Source organism: Dictyostelium purpureum (genome assembly GCF_000190715.1).
Source record: "Dictyostelium purpureum unplaced genomic scaffold DICPUscaffold_35, whole genome shotgun sequence".
NCBI lineage: Eukaryota > Evosea > Eumycetozoa > Dictyosteliales > Dictyosteliaceae > Dictyostelium > Dictyostelium purpureum.
Window position 1 is genome coordinate 60,943 of NW_003519372.1, and position 22,425 is coordinate 83,367.

General features: G+C 24.1%; 6 protein-coding genes across 6 annotated transcripts; all 6 read left to right on the plus strand.

The window, feature by feature from the left end:
* Positions 1-1,541: 1,541 nt before the first annotated feature.
* On the plus strand, positions 1,542-9,347 carry DICPUDRAFT_28523 (uncharacterized protein; the record flags this gene model as incomplete). Its single annotated transcript, XM_003284915.1, has 5 exons — positions 1,542-1,842; positions 1,900-2,667; positions 2,761-2,955; positions 3,031-3,658; positions 3,746-9,347. The coding sequence occupies 5 exons, from the start codon at positions 1,542-1,544 to the stop codon at positions 9,345-9,347; spliced, it is 7,494 nt and encodes a 2,497-aa protein (XP_003284963.1).
* An 899-nt stretch (positions 9,348-10,246) lies between these two features.
* Positions 10,247-11,727, plus strand: DICPUDRAFT_96887 (uncharacterized protein; the record flags this gene model as incomplete). The annotated part of the gene is made up of 2 exons (XM_003284916.1): positions 10,247-10,309; positions 10,727-11,727. 2 exons carry the CDS (start codon positions 10,247-10,249, stop codon positions 11,579-11,581), a joined length of 918 nt encoding a protein of 305 aa, XP_003284964.1. The 3' UTR covers positions 11,582-11,727.
* A 3,505-nt stretch (positions 11,728-15,232) lies between these two features.
* Positions 15,233-15,956, plus strand: DICPUDRAFT_91418 (uncharacterized protein). Its single transcript, XM_003284917.1, has one exon. The coding sequence runs from the start codon at positions 15,388-15,390 to the stop codon at positions 15,802-15,804; it is 417 nt and encodes a 138-aa protein (XP_003284965.1). The 5' UTR covers positions 15,233-15,387; the 3' UTR covers positions 15,805-15,956.
* Positions 15,957-16,554: 598 nt separating this feature from the next.
* On the plus strand, positions 16,555-18,049 carry DICPUDRAFT_28544 (uncharacterized protein; the record flags this gene model as incomplete). The annotated part of the gene is made up of 4 exons (XM_003284918.1): positions 16,555-16,783; positions 16,848-16,931; positions 17,004-17,328; positions 17,395-18,049. Coding segments are annotated over 4 exons (1,293 nt in total), but the record flags the coding sequence as incomplete, so codon positions are not given.
* Positions 18,050-18,639: 590 nt separating this feature from the next.
* DICPUDRAFT_148815 (uncharacterized protein) lies at positions 18,640-19,537 on the plus strand (the record flags this gene model as incomplete). Its single annotated transcript, XM_003284919.1, has 2 exons — positions 18,640-19,199; positions 19,357-19,537. 2 exons carry the CDS (start codon positions 18,640-18,642, stop codon positions 19,535-19,537), a joined length of 741 nt encoding a protein of 246 aa, XP_003284967.1.
* Positions 19,538-20,505: 968 nt separating this feature from the next.
* DICPUDRAFT_28557 (uncharacterized protein) lies at positions 20,506-22,341 on the plus strand (the record flags this gene model as incomplete). The annotated part of the gene is made up of 1 exon (XM_003284920.1): positions 20,506-22,341. The coding sequence occupies one exon, from the start codon at positions 20,506-20,508 to the stop codon at positions 22,339-22,341; it is 1,836 nt and encodes a 611-aa protein (XP_003284968.1).
* Positions 22,342-22,425: the final 84 nt, after the last annotated feature.

A 22,425-nucleotide genomic window follows, 5' to 3' on the forward strand; every position in this document is an offset into this window, starting at 1 on the left:
TTAAAATTTAATAAATTGATTTTCTATTCTGATACTGATCAATCTTTGGTTTCAACTTTAATTGATTCATTTGATTCTAAAATACTTACTAAATTAAACAATGCTAATGAATTATTTGGATTCTCTTTAACCTCATTTAAATATAAACTTTTATTTTTTGATTTATTATTATTTGGTGTTTGTTTATTATTATTGATAATATTGGTTGTATATAGGCATTTTTTATAACAGCTATTTAGAATTTTAAATGCTTTACTATTATAAATATTTCTTTTTATTATTATCATTGTTATTTCTTTTTTAAAATAAAACAAATCATATTCTAATAAAAAAAAAAAAAAATTTATAAAAAATAATTATAAAAAATTTCATTGTGATTTTTTTTTACATGTTTGGAACAAATATATATTTATTTGAAAAAAAATAGTCTATTAATGATATTATAAAAAAATTAATTTTGTGATAAAAAAATAAATAAATAAAAAAAAAATATAAAAAATGTTTTGAAAAAAATTAAAATTTTTTTTTTTTTTGTTAAATTTATTTATTTTTTTTTAAAATTTATTTACAAGAGGATCAAACCATATTTATATAAATATGTTGTATGAAGAAGAAAATGAGAAAGTGGCAGTGGTACAGTGCCCTGAATAAATATGTGGACCCCAACTTTATTAAGATGGAAATGATAATTATTGAATTAATAGGTACATATTTAATATTTATATAACGACCCCAAAAATAAATCATATTACAAGATATTGGTTTATTTGATAAAAAATTAAAATAAAAAAAATATTGTCACAATAAATATTTATTCCTTTTTTTCAATTTCAAAAATTTTATTTGTATTTTTTTTACAATTAGATATAATTGATTATTATTAATTAATATTTAGTATATCCTCCGTGCTTTAAATATTGCATCCATTTGGTAATGAAGCATCCTATTTATCATAATTTCAAAATCAATTTATAAAAGAATAACCGTAGATATAAATATATTTTATCATCCTTTTTATAAATTATACTTGTATAGCTCAAAATCAAGCTCGATTCTTTTTATTATTTTTATTTATTACCTTTTTTATTTTTTTCCCCCATTAATTAAAAAATTAATTATGACTAAAAAACTATAAAGATTTAATTTAAAAAAAAAAAATTTAGTGTGTGGGTATTCGATTTTTTTGTTAAAGAAGATATCCTTGGTGTTAATCTTTTAAAAAAATAGAGATTAATTTCGGGGTAATCTTATTAATGATTTTTATATTTCCTAAAAAAATAAATAGATATCTATTTTTCTTTAATTAATATTAAGATTACCAAAAAAATTAAATAATAAGAATATTAAAGTTATCAAACTGTTTATCTTTTAATGATAATTTATATAAAATCTTTTTTTTTTTTTTTATCCAATAGTTATTTTTTTTTTTTAATCAATAAATTATCTTTTTTTTAAAATTTATAATTCTAATTATTTTTTTTTTTTTTTTAGATTTATTATTCTTTTAAAATTCTTACTAAAATTATTTATTTCAATTTAAAATGGAAAACATTAATATTAATAGTAGAAATAAAGGTGTTGCAGTAATCGGAGTTGGTTTAAGATTACCAGGTAATTCAAATAGTCCAGTAGCTCTATGGAATAATTTAATTAACAAGTTTGATGGTATTGTTGATACATCAGAAAGATGGAGTGATAATTATTATTTTAACAAAGATATTATAAACCATCAAGCTGGTTTAATTTCACTAGATGAAATCAAACAATTCGATCCACCAATGTTTTCAATATCACCATCTGATTGTGATACCATTGATCCTCAACAGAGACTATTATTGAAATGTAAGATTATTTTAAATAAACAGTTGTAAAAGATAATAATACTAATAATTTTTATAGGTGTATGGGAATCACTCGAAGATGCACATATTGATCCAATTAAACTACGTGGTACAAATACAAGTGTATATGTGGGTTTATCAACTAATGACTATCAGAATATTTTGAAAAACTCAGAGGAAGTTTTACCAAATATATTTGGTTCGGCTAACCATTCTGCTTCAAACAGAATTTCATATTGTTATGATTTTAGAGGTCAATCTATGTCTATCGATACTGCTTGTAGTAGTTCTTCAACAGCCGTTGATTTGGGATATCAAAGTATAGTAGAAGGTAGATCTACTTATTCTATCGTAGCTGGTGCCAATTTGTTATTGGATGAGACCTTTCCAAAAGCTTGTACATATTTAAATATGCTCAGTAAAAACGGTCGTTGTAAGGTGTTCAGTGCAGATGCAGATGGTTTTGGAAGATGTGAAGGTGTTTGTGTTGCTGTTTTAAAAAATCTTGAACAGGCAATTAGTGATGGTGATAGAGTCTATTGTGTTATTAATGGAGTTAATTCAAATGCAGATGGAAACTGTGATAAAAACAACTTTTATTCACCATCAAAAACCAGTCAATATAACAATATTAAAGAAATGTTCAGACTATGTTCATCACAGGTTACCGAGTCTGATATAGACTATGTTGAGTGTCATGGTACAGGTACACCAACTGGCGATCCTATTGAAGTTGAAGCAATTTCCATGGCATTTAAACAATACCACAATCAACAAAATCCATTATTAATTGGTTCATTAAAATCAAATATAGGTCATGTTGAATGTATGTATTGTTTATAGATAATATTTTTTTTCTAATCATTCTATTTGACTGTTTATTTATTAACCCATTCCGACTTTTTAATTAATCTAATAGGTTGCTCAGGTATTGCTTCATTAATAAAATGTTGTTTAATGTTTAAAAATCGTCAATTTGCTCCAAACATTAATTTTAATACACCCAATCCTGCTATAAAGTTTGATGAATGGAATTTAAAAGTTATTACTGAGGTAGAGCCATTTCCATCAAATAAAAAAGTATCAATGATGATTAATAATTTTGGTATTACGGGTAACTATCAGATTTAACTCTTTAATTCTTTTAATATTTAACCATTAATTACTTTTATAATATTAAAATTTACAGGTTCAAATGTATGCATGGTGTTATCAGAATTTAGTAGAAAATTAGAAACTACATCTTATCAATATGAAGAAAACAAACAATATTTAGTACCATTCTCAGCCAATAGTAAACAATCTCTCAATCTTTATATATCAAGTATTCAAAATGATTTTAACAATTTATCAAGAAATTGTGAATTTTTTGATTTTGTCCAATACCAAATCTTTTCAAAATCAACAAAACTTTATCAAAGATCAGTAGCATTAGCCAACAAATGGTCAAGTTTAAAGATTACTGATTCTTTTATTAAAACAAATAACTCAATTACCTCAAATTTAAAATTGTCTGAAAAAGAAAATATTGACACCAATATATGTTTTATTTTCAGTGGCCAAGGTACTCAATGGAATGGAATGGGCGAACAGTTGTATATCAATGATCCATACTTTAAATCAACAATTGATTTAATTGATTCAAAGCTAAACAAATATTACGGATATTCAATATTAGAGAAATTAAGATCAACCAACGATGATACAATTCACCATCCAATTATCGCACAACCATCAATTTGTATGATTCAAATCGCTCTTTTTGAAACATTAACAAAACAATGGAATATAAATCCAAATTATATAATCGGTCATAGGTAACTATTAATTAAATAATCCAATAATACTATTCAAATTTTTAATGTCAAATTTATAAATATTAATGTTAATCTATTATAATTTAGTTTGGGGGAATTACCCTCTCAATATTGCTCAGGATCAATCGATTTAGACACACTCTGCTATATCATATATCATAGATCAATTGAACAACAAAAAACAATAGGATCAGGTAGAATGCTATCAACTAACATCAGCAGTGATCAGTTTAACGATCAATTTTCAAAAGAATATCCAACAATTGAAATCGCATGTTATAACTCAACAAATTCAATTGTAATTGGTGGTGAAGAAGACCAACTAAAAGAAATTGAATCAAAATTAAAAAATCAAAACATACACACTGCATTCTTGAATAATCCATCATCTTTCCACACATCAAGTCAAGATATAGTTAAAAAAGGTATACTTGACCTCAAATTTGAATCATTTAAACCAAAAATACCAATATTATCAACTATTTACCAAGATTTCTTTAATGGTCAAGATAAAAAGTTTGATTCAGAATATTGCTTTAGAAATATTAGAGAACCAGTTTACTTTACACAAACCATTCAAAAACTATATCAACACATTGAATCCAATCAATCATGCAAAAATCTAATTTTTATTGAACTTTCACCACATTCAGCATTAGCTTATCATCTTAAACAAATACAACCACCATCAACACAATCAATTCAATCAACAGTTTTAACCACATTAAATAAAACTAAAGGAGATATCAACCAAATATTCCAACTAGTATCCTCGCTATACTGCAATCATAACTACTCAATTAATTTTACAAATCAATTAAAAACCATCAACAAAGATTATCAAACTTCTTTACAATATAAACATAAAGATTTAAATTTACCAAGATATCAATGGGATGATAAAATATTTTGGAGAGAAGACTCTACACAGAAACAAAACAGACTTCATGGCCCCGCTATTGAAATATTAGGAAATAAAAACACAACATCACCATTTATAACATATAAAACAACTATTGACGTAGGAAAACCTCAATTTCAATATTTAAAAGGTCATCAAGTTAAAGGCAAATACTATTTTCCAGGTTGTGGCTACGTAGAAAACATTATTAACTCATTCCCAAATGAAGATTTAATAATATCACATTTAGAATTCAAAGTACCATTAATATTTATTGAAGGTGTCAACAAAAAATTACAAACCAACATCTATCAAACATCAAAGAAAGACTATAGAGCTCAGTTTCATTATTACGAACCCAATACAAATAAATGGATTTTATCATCTTGTGGTAACTTTCAAACTTTTAGATTTACAAATGCAAATGAAAAGAAATTGGATATTGAACATTTAAAATCTAAATGCAACTTAACAATGTTAAACTCTCAAACCTTCTATGATCATATTAGGGTTAAAACTGGTATTGTCTACACTGGTTTCTTTAAATCGGTCAAACAAAGTTTTATTGGAGATAATTGCGTACTAAATCAAGTTAAATTTAATCATATTCATAATAATGTCAAAACTATTATTGACTGTGCTACATTAGATTGCTGTGCTCATGGTTCTCTGTGTTTAATTGAAGAAAATACTCAGTTGGTTTTCGATAGAGTAGAAAATTTTCAGTTCTATTCTTCAAACCTACCTAAAAACTATTCTTCAGATCTATTTGTATTTTCAAGATACCATGGAAAAAAAGGTGATTCATTCGAGTTTTCAACCACTATAATGCTAGATGATGGCACAGTTATCTTTGAAATTGAAAAGATTACAATGACATCAACAATACAAGTAATGGACCCATTAAAGATTCAATACCCACAAGAAGAATTTCAAACAACATTTTTACAGTTAAAAGATTGTGAAGTTGTAACAAATTTAGAAATGTTCAATCATCAACATACCAACACTGGGCTGGATAAAGAAAATTATTCCAAGTTTATTTCTTCAATCATTTATTTCTACATCAAAAATAAAATACCAGATTTAAAAATAGAAGATATCAAACATAATACCATACAAGTGTTAAGAGATAGATATTTAATGAATCAAAAACATTCAAGACTATTTAATTTTGTATTTGAAACAATTAAAGAATACTATCAACAAGAGTATATTGAATCTGAATGGAATGAAGAAAAACTAGTTTTCTACAATATCTTAACAAAAAGCACTAAAATAATGGTTGATATGTTATTCCCATTTGGGGATAAAGATTTATTAGAAACACCATCGTCCCTATATGATAATGGCCTTTTAGAAGAATTTTATCTCCATCCATACTACACAAGAAATCAAAAAATATTACCAGAAATTCTCGTTGATTCATTGAATCCATTAATCAAGAAAAAGAATGTTATTAGAATTTTAGAGTTTGGTGGTGGAACAGCATCATTATCCTTTGAAATTTTAAATAAAATTAATCAATTATTAAAAAGTAAAGAATCAAATGAAATCGAAATCGAAATCGAATATACTTTTAGTGATGTCTCCCAAACATTCATTTCCAGTGCAAAAGAAAAGCTATCATCCTTTGGTATCGATAATGTTTCGGTTTTATTCAAAACATTGGATTTAGAAAATAACCTTATCAGCAACCAACAAATAAAACCAAACTATTACGATTTTGTTGTAATGTCAAATGTATTACATGTAATCAAGAAAATATCATTTGGTTTAAATGAAATTCATCAAATATTAAAAAATAATGGATATTTACTATTTATCGAACCATTCTACAAATCATTAGTTGGAGATAGTATATTTGGTGTATTTGATCAATGGTGGTCATTTGAAGATACCGAGCTTAGAACCGACAGATGCAGTATGACTGAAGATCAATGGTATAAAGTATTATCCGAAAATAATTTCAAAAACATTAAGGTGTCAAAGAGTGATGGAATTTCAAACATTTTAATCCACTCTCAAAAACAAGAATCTCAGTCTTTTATCAATGCAAACAATAGCAATATAATAGTATATAGTGATATAAATAGTAATAATCAATCATTTATAAATAATCTTTTAAAAGATCAACAAAATCAAGTTGTTATAAATACAATTGAGCAATTTAATAATATTTCAAAATATATTAATCAAAATACAATTATATACTTTACCAAAACTTTTAATCAGTTAAATATCAATAACTTTAAACAAATTACATTAGAATACATTAAAATTGTTCAATATTTACTTAAAAATAAATTAACATCAACAAAACTAGTTCTATTATCAAAAAATTGTTATTATAAAGAATCATCAAACTATTTAGCATCATCAGTAACTGGTTCATTCAGGTTCTTTATAGATCAACTGGATTCATTATTATTATTTTCAATTGATTTTGATGATAAATCACTAATGAATATAAGTAATACTCGACTCATAAATCAACTCATTGATACAATTAATATAGAAAGAGAATTTATTATAAGAGACAACAAAGTTTATATCGAAAGAATAAAATTTGAAACAAATATTTCCAATAAATACATATCAAATTCAATTGAAAAACTTAATTGCAATAATAAGGATAATCTACATTCAATTTTAAATGAAAGTTTGGAATTTCAGTTAGAATCAAAAGAACAATTAGGTGAAGATCAAGTAGAGGTTCAAGTTCAAGCAATTGGCATTAACTATAAAGATTACTTGGTTTATACTAGAAATCTACCAGCAGAACTCATTAATCACGATTCTAATATCAACACTCCAGAATTTGGAGCTGAATGTTCAGGTATAGTTAAATCAGTCGGTAAAAATGTAGATAATTTTAAAGTTGGTGACTACATCTACACTATTAACAACCGAACATCCTCAAGTACCATAATTTTAAACAAAAATCATATATGCCACAAGCCTAACAATTTAACATTTGTTGAAGCAGCTTCAGTGCCAGGGGTATATGCAACATCATTTTATAGTATATTCATAGTTGGAAGGTTGGGCATTGAGAATCAAGAATCAATACTAATCCACTCAGCTACTGGTGGTGTAGGTTTATCAGCTATCGAACTGTTAAAATGGAAAGGATTCAAATCACATTTATTTGTTACAGTTGGTTCTGAAGAAAAAGAAAAATATTTGAAAGATAGATACGGATCACTTATTACTGGTATATATTCAACTAGAAACAAAGATTATGTTCAAAAAATCAAACAAAAACTAAAAGAATTAGGATCCAATAAACAAGGTGTAGATGTTATATTAAACACTTTGCCTGCTGAATATTTAGAATCAAATTTCAAATGCTTAAACAAAGGTGGAAGAATCGTTGATTTATCAATCACTCACCTTAATCCAAATGAATTTATAGACTTTAATAAATTCAAATACAACTACACCTATTCAAATGTTGAGTTTTTATTTTTAGATTTTGAATATATAAACGAAATATTAAAAATAATAAGTGAAGGTATTTCAAGTGGATCATTATCATTAATACCAATTACAGAATACTCAGTACTCAATATCAAAGAAGCATTCGAATATATAAATCAAAGAAAACACATTGGTAAAATTGTTGTAAACTATGATAAAGATATTACAAGTCATTTATTACAGAATAAAGATGAACGCACCAAAGAAACAGACCAGCCAATCAAATCTAACTATTCAATCAGTTCAGAACTCGGTAAAACTATATTAATCACAGGTCAAAGTGGAATTGCATTAGAAATTATTAAATGGATTTCCAAATATTCAAAATCAGTAGAAAACATTATTATTCTATCAAAATCCACATTAAAATGGGAATTAGAATTAATAATTAATAAATCAAAATCTAATAACTCTAAAGCTATCAACTATTATTTCAAGAGTGTCGATGTCGAATATCAAGACCAAATAGAAACAGCCATCAATAATATATTCAATGAACATCCATCTATAAATAACATTGATTCCATATTCCATTTTGCTTTTGCTTATGATACATGCGAACCAATAAACATTGATATTGAAAGCATAAACATATCACATGGTGCTAAAACAATAGGAGCAATCAATTTACACGAATTATCATTGAAATACAAATGGAATGTAAACAACTTCATATTGGCATCATCTATTTCATCATTAATTTGTACTATGAACCAATGTACCTATGTCTCTGCAAATTGTGTATTGGATTCATTAGCAAAATACAGAAAATCACTTGGTCTACCTGCCTTATCTGTAAATTGGGGAAATATTGGCACGTCAGGTGTTGTATCAAGAATAGAATCAGTCAGTGAACTATTAGATGGAATTGGTATAGAATCCATGCCAACCAATATTCTTTTAGGTGCATTAGACCTCTTACTTCAAAATAAACAAAAGCTACACGAAGATTACAGTAACATAATAGTAAACAGAACGAACTTTGAAAAGTTTCATTTTAATTACAAATTTGGTTTTAAAATTAACTCTTTAAACGATAAAAAGATATCAACAAAAGTTAATAAAAACGAAGAACACATAGATGAAATTCAAAGCGCTGTGCTTTCAAAATTAGCAGATTTATTATCAATAAACGAATCAAATATTAATACAAATACCATACTTTCAGATTTTGGACTCGATAGTTTATTGGTGGTACAGGTAAAAAATTGGTTAGATAAAAAGTTTAAAAAAAACTTGTTTAATATTTCAGATCTCCAAAAACTTTCTATTAATGATATTATAAAAAAATTAATTTTGCAATAAAAAAAATAAAGCAAAAAAATTTTGAAATTAAAAAATATAAAGCAAACATCAAAAATTTTTTTTTTTTTTGGTAATGTTATTTAATTGTTTATTTTTTTTTCTTTAATTATTTTATGGGTTGTGCCAATAATGATTGAGTTTAAACGACTTATAAACAAGTAAACATTGCCCATTACTGATTTTCTATGCTTTTGACCAGAGGTGAATAAAATAGAGCCGACAAACTTTATTTTAAATTGGCCACGGTTAAGGAAGCCCAAAAGCATTTCCAACTATCTTTAAAAAATAATGAGTGAAATAATAAAATTCGTTGGGAAATTTAATTGTTTTATGGGACTTTTTTTATTTTTTCGAATTTTCTTTTTTTCATTTTTTATTTTTTTTTATTTGGCCATATTTTTATTTGTTTTATGAATTGTTTTTTGAAGATATTAAGATATTTTTGTAGGTTTGGGTTGATAGTATAAGAATTAGTTTGTAATTGATCGAGTATTTATTTTATAATATTATTTATATTTTTATTTCTTTTTTTTATTATTTATACCATTTAAAACTAAAAAGGTTGTTAAATTAAATAGTGGATAAGAATATAAATAAAGAAATAATCAAAAAAACAAAAAAAAAACAATGTTTTAATAAATAAAAAATAAAAAACAAAAAATAAAAAAAAATAAAAAATAAAAAATAAAAAAAAAAAAATAAAAAAAAAAAATTAAAATAATTTTAAATTTTCAAAAATAACTTTAGTATTTTCAACAAATAAAAATAAATTCCTTTATGAATTTTTTTAAACACACCCAATAATAATGAAAAAAATTATAAATTTATATTTTTTTTTTGGTTCATTGTATCCAAAGAACATTTAAATAATATATAAATAATAAATAATAAATAATAAAATGAATACTATTGGCCAACATAAGGAACAATTTTTATCATTGTTAGAAGCCCATAATACTGTTGTCGTTGCCGGTCCAAAGGGTTGTGGTAAATCAACTCAAATCCCACAATTTTTATTAGAAAAGAATAAAAAGGTAATTGTATCAACCCAGCCAAAAAGAAGTAACGCAATCTCATTAGCTGAAAAAGTCGCCCATGAATTAAATGAAGAAGGAGTTGGTAAAACTGTTGGTTATGGTATTAGATTCGAAGAAAAGGTATCAAATGACACTAAAATCAAATTCATTACTGATGGTTTGTTAGTTAGGGAATTAATTTCGGATCCATTATTGTCCAAGTACTCCACTATTATTGTTGATAATGTTGACCAAAGAACACTCATCACTGATGTTTTATTGGGGTTATTAAAAAAGCTTCAACAAACTAAAAGAGCAGATTTAAAATTTGTTTTAATTACATCAACTTTAAACCAAACCCAGGAGCTTTCCAGATTCTTTGATTCACCACCAATCTTAGTCGTTGGTGAATTTGCCAGTGAAAACCAAGAAGACTCCAAAGTACCAGAAATTCAAACCAATGAATTGGCAACTATTGTTTTGCAATTAAAGGCAATGGGTATCAATGATATTACAAGCGACATTGACTTAATTACACCTCCATCAAAAGAATCTGTTGAAAAAGCATTAAGGGACTTGGTAGGCTTCCAAGCAATCAACTCTCTTGAAGACCCATCACTTACACCAATTGGTAAAGCAATGGCTGGTTTCCCACTCGATCAATGCTACTCAAGAATGATCGTTCAAGCAGAGCAATTGGGTTGTACTGATGATATTCTAACTATTATCTCAACTGCTGATCAAGAGTTGTTCACATCCCCCATTAATGCAGAGTTTATAGTTAAAGATAGTGACCATTTAACACTACTTAATGTTTACAACTCATTTGCAGCAAACCAATTTTCAAGCGAATGGTGTGATAAACATCAAATTAACTTCAAATCAATGGAACGTTGCAAGAAAATTAGAGAACAACTATTAACTTTAATGAATAAGTATTCAATTAAATTAGTTTCCTCATTACCCAATGGAGTTGATAATATTAAAAAATCAATTCAATCCGGTCTCCATATGAATGTAGCCCAGTTACAATCAGATGGCTCTTATCAAACCATAGCTAAAGATAAATCTTTATTTTTACACCCAAGCTCAGTATTAGCATCATTAGAGTCTCCACCACAGTGCGTAGTCTTTACAACCATTTCAGCAGACCCAGCAACAGAACCAAATAAACAATTTATGAAACTAAATACAGTTGTTGATTCAAATTGTTTATAAACAATTAAAATCGATATACAAAAAAGCAATAGAAATAATATAAATAAATAATAACCTGCTTAATAATAGCAATATCTCTAATAATTATTAATTTAAAAAGATAAAAAAATAAAAAATAAAAAAATAAAAAATAAACCTTTATTTCCGTAATAACCACATTTAAAAAATTACTGAAATCAATTCAAATAAAATTACGTTTACCAATCTTTTTCTTCAATTCAATTATTTTAAATCTTTTATAAATTGGTTTTTAAATAAAAAAAATAAAAGCTAAAAATAAAACTATAATTATAATTTGCACATATTTAATTTCATTTAACAAAGTTATTATTATTAGATATAAATTAAAAAGAAAATAAACATACCATCATAAATTTAAATCTAATATTAGCTTTATTTTTTAATGAATGTCTTTAGTGTGTTTTTTATGAGTAAGTGAGTTAATAGAGTTTAAAATAAAAATATACAAATTTAAATATAAAATCAATGATTTAAAAATTAGTTATAAATGAAAAAGATAACAAGAACCAATTATCAATCACATCATCATCTTAATAAAAAATTTAACATTTTCATTATAATAATGATCATAGATATATTTCTAAACATTTAAAATTAATTAATTTAAAAAACACCTTCAAACACTCAATTCTTTTTTTTTTTTTATTAATTTTTTTTAAACACTCTCACACACATACACAAACAAAAATTTTATATTATTTTTTTTTTTGAGCCTCCAACACACTACTACCCACACTCCTAATTTATACATATCGTCCCCTCCAAATTTTCTCTTTTGATCACAAACACACATTCAAAGTATTTTTAACAATAATTAAATATCAAAACATATTTTATACCTAATTATGCATATATATATATTTTGAGGGGATGTAATTTCTATTTCTATCTTTTTTGGGGGTGATAAAATTTTTTTATTTGATGTTATATATAGAAAAACAATAGTTTAATGTGAAGTGAATACTTGTATACAATAATTATTGTTTTTATCTTACATACATAAAAAAAAACTATCCTTCATAAATCTGCACTTAAAAATAATTAAAATAATTATTTTTTTATTTTATTCGTTCAAAAAAATATTTTGTTTATATTTAGACTCGATCACCAACCGACATTGTTATTATTTTTGGATGGTAATAAGAATTTTTTTTTTTTTCCATCTTGTGAAAAAAAAATTAATATAATATATTTTTTTGAAACTCATGGTAAAAAAATAAAAAAAAAGATATAAATATTTAAATAAAAATAAATAATAGAAAATTAAACTCAATAATAATAATTAAAAATATTAAAATTAAATCACTTAAACATCATTTTTTCACATACTATCAATCCAAAATTATATTTAAGGTTTTTTCCCATTATGTTTTAATCTCTCGGATTTGAAAGAAAAATATATATTCATATTTTAATAAATTTAATAATGGGGCGTTGTGTTTTTGATGATCACCCACACTCAAATTTTGTTCAAATTTAGAAAAAAGTCCCCTCTGTGTGATAAATAAAAAAAAATACATTTGTCAATTTTTTTTTTTTTCAAAATTTATTATAATAAAAAAAAAGCGATTTGTGTTTTTAGTGGGGTTAATGAGTGTGTGTATATGTGAGTGAATTTGAATGTGTAAATTTTTTTAAAGCTGGGTGAAATGTGTGTTTTATTTTTTTTTTTTTTTATATTATTTATTTTAAAAAACAATAGTATACTATTTATATAAGATATATAAAAATTTAAATTTCACTATATAATTTTTTTAATTTATTATTTGTATTTAATATAGAGGATCACAAACAAATTTCATCCTAATCTGAAATTATATAAAAAGAGTAAATATTGTATAATTTTTTCAACCACACATCACACCCAAACACATACCTTTTCTAACCCACATTCTCATCCCACATCCCACTCCCCCTCCAATTATTATATATATCATCATCTTTATAACACGATAATAAAAACAACAACAATCAACAAAATTAAAAATAAAAACACAATTATTATATATTATTTTTTAAATCTTTCAATGAGAGATTTGTATTATTTTATTATAAAATTTGAACAAACATTTTTATGTGTCTCAAGTATTAATAGAGTTTTAACATTTAATATTAATCCTTCTTAAAACTTCATATTGATAAATAATGTATGCGAAGAAATAAACACACAATATAGGTTAAGAAGGATGTGTGTATGTGTGTAAGTGTGTTTAGATTATAATATGTATTTAAAAATCATTTTTTCAATGTTATTGTGTTTGTTGGTTTTTATTTTAAACTATGTGTGTGATGTTACTATATTTACAATGTTTCCATATTAATATTTTTATAATAAAAGCTTTTTTTTTTTATTTATTATTTTTTTAATTATTTTTATTAATTTTAACCTTTGTTTTTCAAAAATAAATATTGTCTATTTAAACTTTTTTTTTTCTCATTCATAAAAAGAATTAAAAACTTGGTTATCTATTAATTATAACAATTATATTTTTTATTGCCTGTATATATTAAAAATATTAAATAAATAAAAAAAAAATTTTAATTATTGTGTTTCTATCAAATCTTATTGTACTTTATCTTTATCATCACTCTAAAATTTTTGGGTGATAATACCGCACTTTAATTCACAACCCCGTATAACACACACTACATACATAATCACACACTTTAATCAATCCAATAATCGTTCATTCACACACTCTCACTCACACATTTTTCCAACTTCACTCAATACCTTATAAATATAAAATTTAACGTCTTGTTTATATTTTTATTGAGTTTGTATTGTTCTTGTTGTTATTATCGTACTCTAATTATTATTTTACTATTTATATTTTATCTTAAATTCCTAAGTGAATAGGTTTTTTTAAAAAAAACAAGACACCCACACAAATAAACCCCATCAAATCCTTGTATTTTAATATTAAACTCTAAATATAATTTATATTAATATTTTCATTTTTATTTTTTGTTTTTTTTTATTTTCTCAAAAATTATTTATTTGTTTTTTTTTTTTTGTTTCAAAGATTAATTAAGTTATAACCTTTACAACATACAAATAAATTAAATTAAAAATGTCACAACAAAATAATAACAATAATATTTTTCATAATAAAGATGGAAAAACTACTCTTTGCAATATCGGCCTATCATCATCTATTAATATTCCAATTATTAATATAAATAACATTGATAATTATAATAGTAATCATACTATTAAAAAATCTAACAGCTTTGGTAGTTTAAAGTACCCACCCTTATCTCCAAGCTCCTCATCTCAATCATTAAATAGCTCTACAAATTCATTACCATGCTTGAAACCATTATTTTTTGTAAATAATACAAATAATAATAAAAACCATATCATAAACTGTAACTCTAGTGACGAAATGGATAGCTCTGAAGAATTCTGCCAATCTGAATACTCATCCAAAAGAACCCTATCTCCAATATTAACCCATAATAGCCCAAGCTCTCCAGGATTATCATATAGCCCACCATGTTCACCAAATCTATATTCAAGCTCACCTGTATTCCCATCTTCCCCAACCCAAAACTTATCGTGCTTATCACCAAATAGAATCCCATCTTCCCCAAATAGTTCATGTAGCGGCGGCTCATTTTCTTTTTCTGCATTAAGCATTAATGACCATTATGGTAGCAGTGGAGATGAAACTGATAGCGATGGTGGTTTATCTTTAAATAAAAATGGCGATTTTGATAAAAAAAGAAAAAACTCTACCAAATCAATTGGAAAAACTAGTCGTAGACATGTTGCTAAAACCATGGCTCAAAGAAGTAAATTAGAAAATTCAAGTGACAGTACCGCACTAAGTCTTTTTGTTTTACCACCAGACGAAAAAATCTTTTTTTGTGATCATATAGGTTGCAAAAGAGGTTTTTCATCACCACAATCCCGTTCAAATCACTATAGTCTAAAACACAGTACCCAATGCGAAAATAGTTCGGAATGTATTCAGTGCCGTAGAATATTAAAAATAAAAAGCTCTCCAAAATCAAAATGCAGACACTATGGCTGTGAAAAAATTTGCTCATCAGCAAATCTTGCAAAACATGAAAAAACTCAACACCATAAACACAACTATTTAGAAAAGTTTTCTTGTCAAAAATGTGATGATTTATCATCACATTGTCAAAATAACTATTTTCTTCCTTCCATTTCAGATTTAACCCAAAAATAAGTTTGAATTGTATAAAAAAAAAAAAGTAAAAAAAATTATATATATCAAAATGTTTTAATAATAATATAATAATTTTTATTAAAATGATTTTAATTATTAGGTAAAAATTAAAAAAAAATTGTAAAATAAATAACTATTTCCTTATTTTGTTTAAAAAAAAACGTTTTTTGTATTTTAATTTAAACCTTTTTTTTTATAACAAGATTAAAAAAAAATAATATTTTTAATTGAAAAAAACATTAATAATTAAATTAAATTAATAATCCGACCCATTATTCCAATCTATTAATTTGTTTACTAATATAAAATAATTTAAAGAGATTATTATTCAAAATTTTGAACGGTTATTTATTTATTAATAAATAAATTAAATACCCAAATAAAATATTTATGATAATTATAATAAATATTAAAAAAAGTTTAAAACTAAACAGTTTTAAATTCTACTCTTTTTAAATTTTAAATAATTTTTATTTTAAAAATAAAAAAAATTATAAAAAATTCATCATATTTGAATATCACAGGGGTTTTAGATTTAAAAATTTTTTTTTTTATTAATAATTATTTAATTTAAAATCTACTATAATAGGGGGTATTTTTTAGATTAAACTAAAAAATTAAAATAGTTTTTTAATTTTTTTTAAAAAAAATAAAATAATTAAAAAACAAAAAATATAAATAATAAAAAAATAAAAAAAAATTTTTATTTAATTTATATATAGTCAGTTTTTAATCAAGTAAACAATATTTCTAATGCTCTCTATAATAAAAAATAAAACCTCTGATTATTTTTTATCATTTGGTTATAATATTATTTTTAATAATATATTTCCAAAGATCAAAAATGGTAAACTAATTATTGAAATTAAGGATGAAAAAAATCCAATTTATAACAATACATTGGTCTTTGGTGATACCCAAAACAAAACAGACTGTTCTCGAGTTATAATTTATAATATAAATGGTTTTATCAGTAAATGTAAATATTAATTTATTTATAATAATAAAATATATTATAAATTATTAACTATATTATATTACAGTATTATTTGGCCATGATATAGGTATGGGTGAAGCATATATGGTCGGTGACTACACAACAGATGATTTAAAAACTTTTATTAAAGGTATTACCATTTTACAATTAAAATCTCAGTCATTTATATATATAAAAACTAACCATTGTTTTTATTTTTTAGTATTAATTATGAACTCTAACCAATTATATCAAAGTAAAAGTAAAATCTTAAACTTTTGTAATGATAGTGTAAACTCACTATTCCAATATTTGTATACAAAATCAGTAGAGGATGTAAATAAAACAATTAAAACTCATTATAACTTGAGCAATGAACTCTACGAATTAATGTTAGGAAAAACTATGTGCTATTCAAGTGCAATGTATTCGTCACCTGATGAAGATTTAGATACTGCTCAATTAAGAAAATTCAATTATTTAATTTCCAAATCCAATGTTAAAAAGGAAGATCATATTTTAGAAATTGGTTGTGGTTGGGGCACATTGTAAAGTATTTTTATGTATTTTTATTATTTTTATTATAATTTATTAACTTTTTTTTTTTACAATAGTTTAATTGAAATTGTTAAAAAAACTGGGTGTCGTGCAACTGGTATTTCTTTATCTGAAGAGCAAATTGACTATGCTAGAAAATTAATAAAAAATGAGGGGTTGGACCACCTAATCAATGTTGAAGTATGCCATTACCAAGATATTACTGGTAAATATAGTCATATATTTGCAATTGAAAGTATGGAGCATGTTGGACCAGATCATTTTGAAAAATATTTTTCTATTGTGGATAGAGCACTAGATGAAAATGGTCTTATAGTTTCACAAATTTCCACATACCAAGACCTTGATTTCGAAAACAATAGAATGGGGAAAAAAGTTGGTTTTATTAACAAATATATTTTCCACGGTGGTGAACTACCATGCTTAACCAATGTCATTAATGGTGCCGCAAAATCTTCTAGAATCCAACTTGATAGTGTTGAAAATATCAGCCAACATTACTCTTGGACTCTTGACGCATGGACAAAACTCTTATTAAAAAACAAAGAAGAAATTATGAAATTGGGTTTTGATCAACAATTTATCAATATGTTTGAATATTACTACTGCTATTGTTCTGCTGGTTTTGAAACTAGATACATTGCTAATTCCCAATTGGTTCTTTCTCGTCCACTAAATGTTGAAAATTTAAAAACAAAATTTTATAATTAACCTATAATTATAGAAATATAAAATTTATATTAATAACAATAGTAAAATTAATAATAATTATAACAACTGTTTACATCTTTGGGTATTTAATCGTATCTTTTTTTTTAATCCTATTATAATAAATATTTAATTAAATCTATATGTGTTTCTTTTTTATTTTCCTAAATTACCTTTTATATAAATGATTATCACAATATTGTGAAAAAAATAAAATAAAAATTGCTTTAATGTGGGTTTTCTTTTTTTTTTTTTTTAACACATATTTAATTATTTCTATCAAACTACACAAAGGTTAATTTGCCCCCCAACATAGGGAATTAAAAAAAAAAAAAAATTATTTTAATTGGGGTAGGGGGAAATATGTGTGAATTAAAACGGGTATGCTTTATATGCTTGTATTTATATATAATATATATGCATATAAATAGTTAATAAATAAATAATTAATTTTATTTTTTTTTATTTTTTTTTATTTATTTTTTTATTTATTATTTATTTCATTTTAAATGTTCACTTTATATTATACAAATATATTAACCTATAATCAAATAAAAAAAAACCAATAGCAATAATAAAATATAATAATAAAAATGGAAGAAAATAATAATAATAAAATTTACGGTACCTACGACCCTAGAACTATATTACCACCTCCACCTCCACCACCAGTCAATGCTTATTATAACCCATATTACGAATGTAATAATTTTGTTGAAGAACCTTTGCCCCCACCTCCACAAGAGAGACTCGATACTGGTATGGTATATAGAAATGATAATTTAGTTATGGGTGGATATAATGACTATATGAATAGTGAAAGTGATGAAATATATTTAATTAATCATAACAACATCGAAAATAATAATCATTGGTTATCGTCAACAAATACAACAAACAATGCCCCTTATTATTACTACCCACAACAACAATATATATATGGAGAACAACTAAGTAAAGGAACTGTAGAAGATGAAAAAAACAACTTTAAAATTCAACAACAACAAAATTTTCAAAATCAATTTTATAATGATGTACCACCACAAGATTTCGTTAATCAAGTTGCTGCTAGAATTAAAGAAATGGATGTTGAAAATAATGTAGAATCCGATCATCAAGAAGATCCTGCAGATGCCACCATGTCAATGCTAATGTAAGTGTTTTTACAAATCTGTATTATTAATAAGATTGTTGTAGAATTAATTTAATTCTGTTCTAGAAATCTTACTAATTTATTATTATTTTTTTTATTTTTTAATTTATTTTTTAAAATTTAAATTTTTTTATTTTATTAATATACCTTTTTTTAGATTACTATTAGGTGTTTTCTTTTTTGTTCCTTTATTCTTTTCTGTTCTATATTTAAAATCTAAAGATAAATATGCTAGAAGATTTGCATGGACCTCATTCATATTGGCTTTTCTCTTTTTGTTTATTATCATTCTTTCAACATTTGGTTTTTTAAATGTAAGTGATATTGAATTTATTTAAATTCGATAAATCAAATTGAAAAAGAAAAAGAAATTAAAAAAGAAACCCATAAATAATTTTTTAAAAAAAACTAAAAAAAAAAAAACAAAAATTCAAAAAAAATTTCAAAAAAAATCTTCCCGTAAAATATCCCACTTCCTAATAGAATTCTATTTAGTTCTGTGAAAAAAAAATAAATAAAAATTTTAAATAAAAAAGACTACTATTTATAGTGTATTACTATGGAAGATAAAAAATACATAATTGTTATTTTCCTATTATTATTGCTATTTATTATTATTATTTTTATTTTATTTATCTGTTCTTTCAATACATTTTTTTAAGTTTGTTTCTTTTTTATTTTAAAATATTAATTGTGTGTAAATTTATTATGTAAATCTTGAATTCAATACCAGAATTATATATATTTATTTTTTCTTTTTGTATATAAATTTAAAATTATAACAAACCACATGAATGCTTCTATTCAGTTCTCGAGTTGGACTATATCTAAAAAAAATTTAAAAAAAAAAAAATTAAATTTTTATTTTTTTATTTTTTTTTTTTTAAAAAAAGTTTTTTGTTTTTTGTTTTTTTTTTTTTTTATTTTTTATTTATTTAATTAATTAAAAGTTAATAATAACAAAATAGTGTATTGTTATAAACAATAAAATAATAAATATATAATAATTAAAATAAAATTTAAAATAAATATTTTTTATAAAAATAAAGAAATAAAAATAAAAAAATAAAAAAAATAAAAAAATTAAAACAAAAGTTATTTTTTTCGCAAAAATAATTTTTTTTTTTTTTTTCTCATTCGCTTTTTTTTTCTTTTTATTAAACAAATAAACAAAATTTTATCATTAAATACAAATATAACAAATATATGCAGTGGAGAAAAACATGTAGTTGTTAATAGTAATAGCAATAAAGATGATGTAGAATTTATAGATATTGATAGTATAAATAATAAATTAAATAATAATATGGTTATAGATTCCCATAATAATAATAATATAGACAATAACAATAGTAATAATAATACAATATGTCAAGATTTAATAAATAATAATAATATAAATAATAATAATTGTAATATAAAAAATAAAAATGATTGTAAACAATTAATAAATAATATTATAAATAATTGCTCAATTCAAAAACTAATAGTTGGTTTTTGTTGGCGTGATAAATATTCACCAAGAAAATGGAAGATATCATTGTCGTTAGTATCAAAGAGATTTCATTATTTTATTAGCAATTTTTGTTCAGAGAATTTAGATTTAACAAGATGTGAAGAAACCATGACACTAGACAAAGATATAAATATATTTAGGCATTTCAAATCTACACCCTACACCTTATTTCAATACCCACCCAAAAGAATTCAAATTTCAACCATTGATTTCAAAAGATTAGTGTCACCACTTATAAATGAAGATAGTAATATTGCGTATAGTCAGAAAATTGTATTATTATTTTCATTATTAGAATCAATCGAATTGGAGTATAATGGTTATAGTATGAGCGATAGAGATCTATCAATTCTATTTTCAAGCATTGAAACTATCAAAAAGGTTACTGTACAGTTTAATGGGAAGTGTTGTTTTAACGCTTTGGCAGAGCTAAATAAGTTTCTAAAGAGGTTAAAATTAACATCATTCTCATTACTTTTCTTAGAGGAGGATGGAGGTAGATCCGAAAAAATGCAAATTTGTTTACCAGTTATATCAACAACAACTACATGTTCCACTGCACTATCAAATACAAAACAACTGGCATCATCAAAGAGTTGTTTCCAAATATTTTCAAATAAACCGGTAGCCACTACTGCCACGCCAAATAATGAAATATTTTCAACTACAAATAGTTCATCACCCTGCATTAGATCATATTTATCATCTGATAATGTACATGATTTGGAGTCATTACATTTGGAATCAGTTTCAATTTTTATGTTTCAAGAATTAGTATGTTCAATGCACCATCAACGTTTAAATAATTTGCGTAGTCTTGCCGTTATATTTGATGACTATAACTTATTCAGTAGTATCAGTTGCGAAGCTTTATGCACAGGTCTTTTACAATTAAGAAATTTAGAAGTCTTGGATTTATCTTTATCAATAGTGTTCAACAACATAACGAATCAGAAGGAGCTATTTGATATCAGTCTATTTCAAGAGTATTTAGCAAATGAAACTACACTTACAAGCCTCTCTTTAGATTTTATTTCAGACGATATGAGCAGGGTTTACTCTGAAGAGTTTATAAGGTTTTTATTCTCAGAAAAGAAAAATTTAAAGAAATTACGTATCAACACCCCACTATTCAGCAGCATTGGAGCCAAAAGCAACCTATCAACATTGGCATTGGACTATCAAGCAAATTTAAAGTGCTGTCAACTAAACGAAATCGATAGATTCATTCAAAATTTGTCAAATCCAAACTCTCACTTAAAGAAACTCCAATTACTAAACAGTGATCCATTTGTAAATACATTTTTAGCCAGATTCTTAATTCATAATCATAACGGTTCCATCGAGAATTTAAAGGTCACCATCAATCGTAAAGAGTTTCAACATATATTATACGCCTTATCACTAAATACAACTTTAAAAACTTTAACTCTTTACACAACAAATTTCTCAGATTTCACAAAAGAAAATATCGAATCTTTGCTTTTAACACTCCAAGACCATCCATCAATTTATAAAATAGTTATAGAAACCTCTTGTAAAACTTTATGTCCTTATTTTTTAAACAATCATTTTTCAATTTATTATAATAGTTTAAAATTAAGGTATTACATTTTCAAGAAATAACCAAGATAATAATTATTATCTTTTTTTATAAAAAAAAAAAAAAAATAAAATTAAAATTTAAATAATTTTTTTTTCTTTTAAAAT

Excerpts from the sequence above, each read along its gene's own strand:
- DICPUDRAFT_91418 (XM_003284917.1), top strand. The coding sequence starts at position 15,388 with ATGGCTCAAAGAAGTAAATTAGAAAATTCAAGTGACAGTACCGCACTA.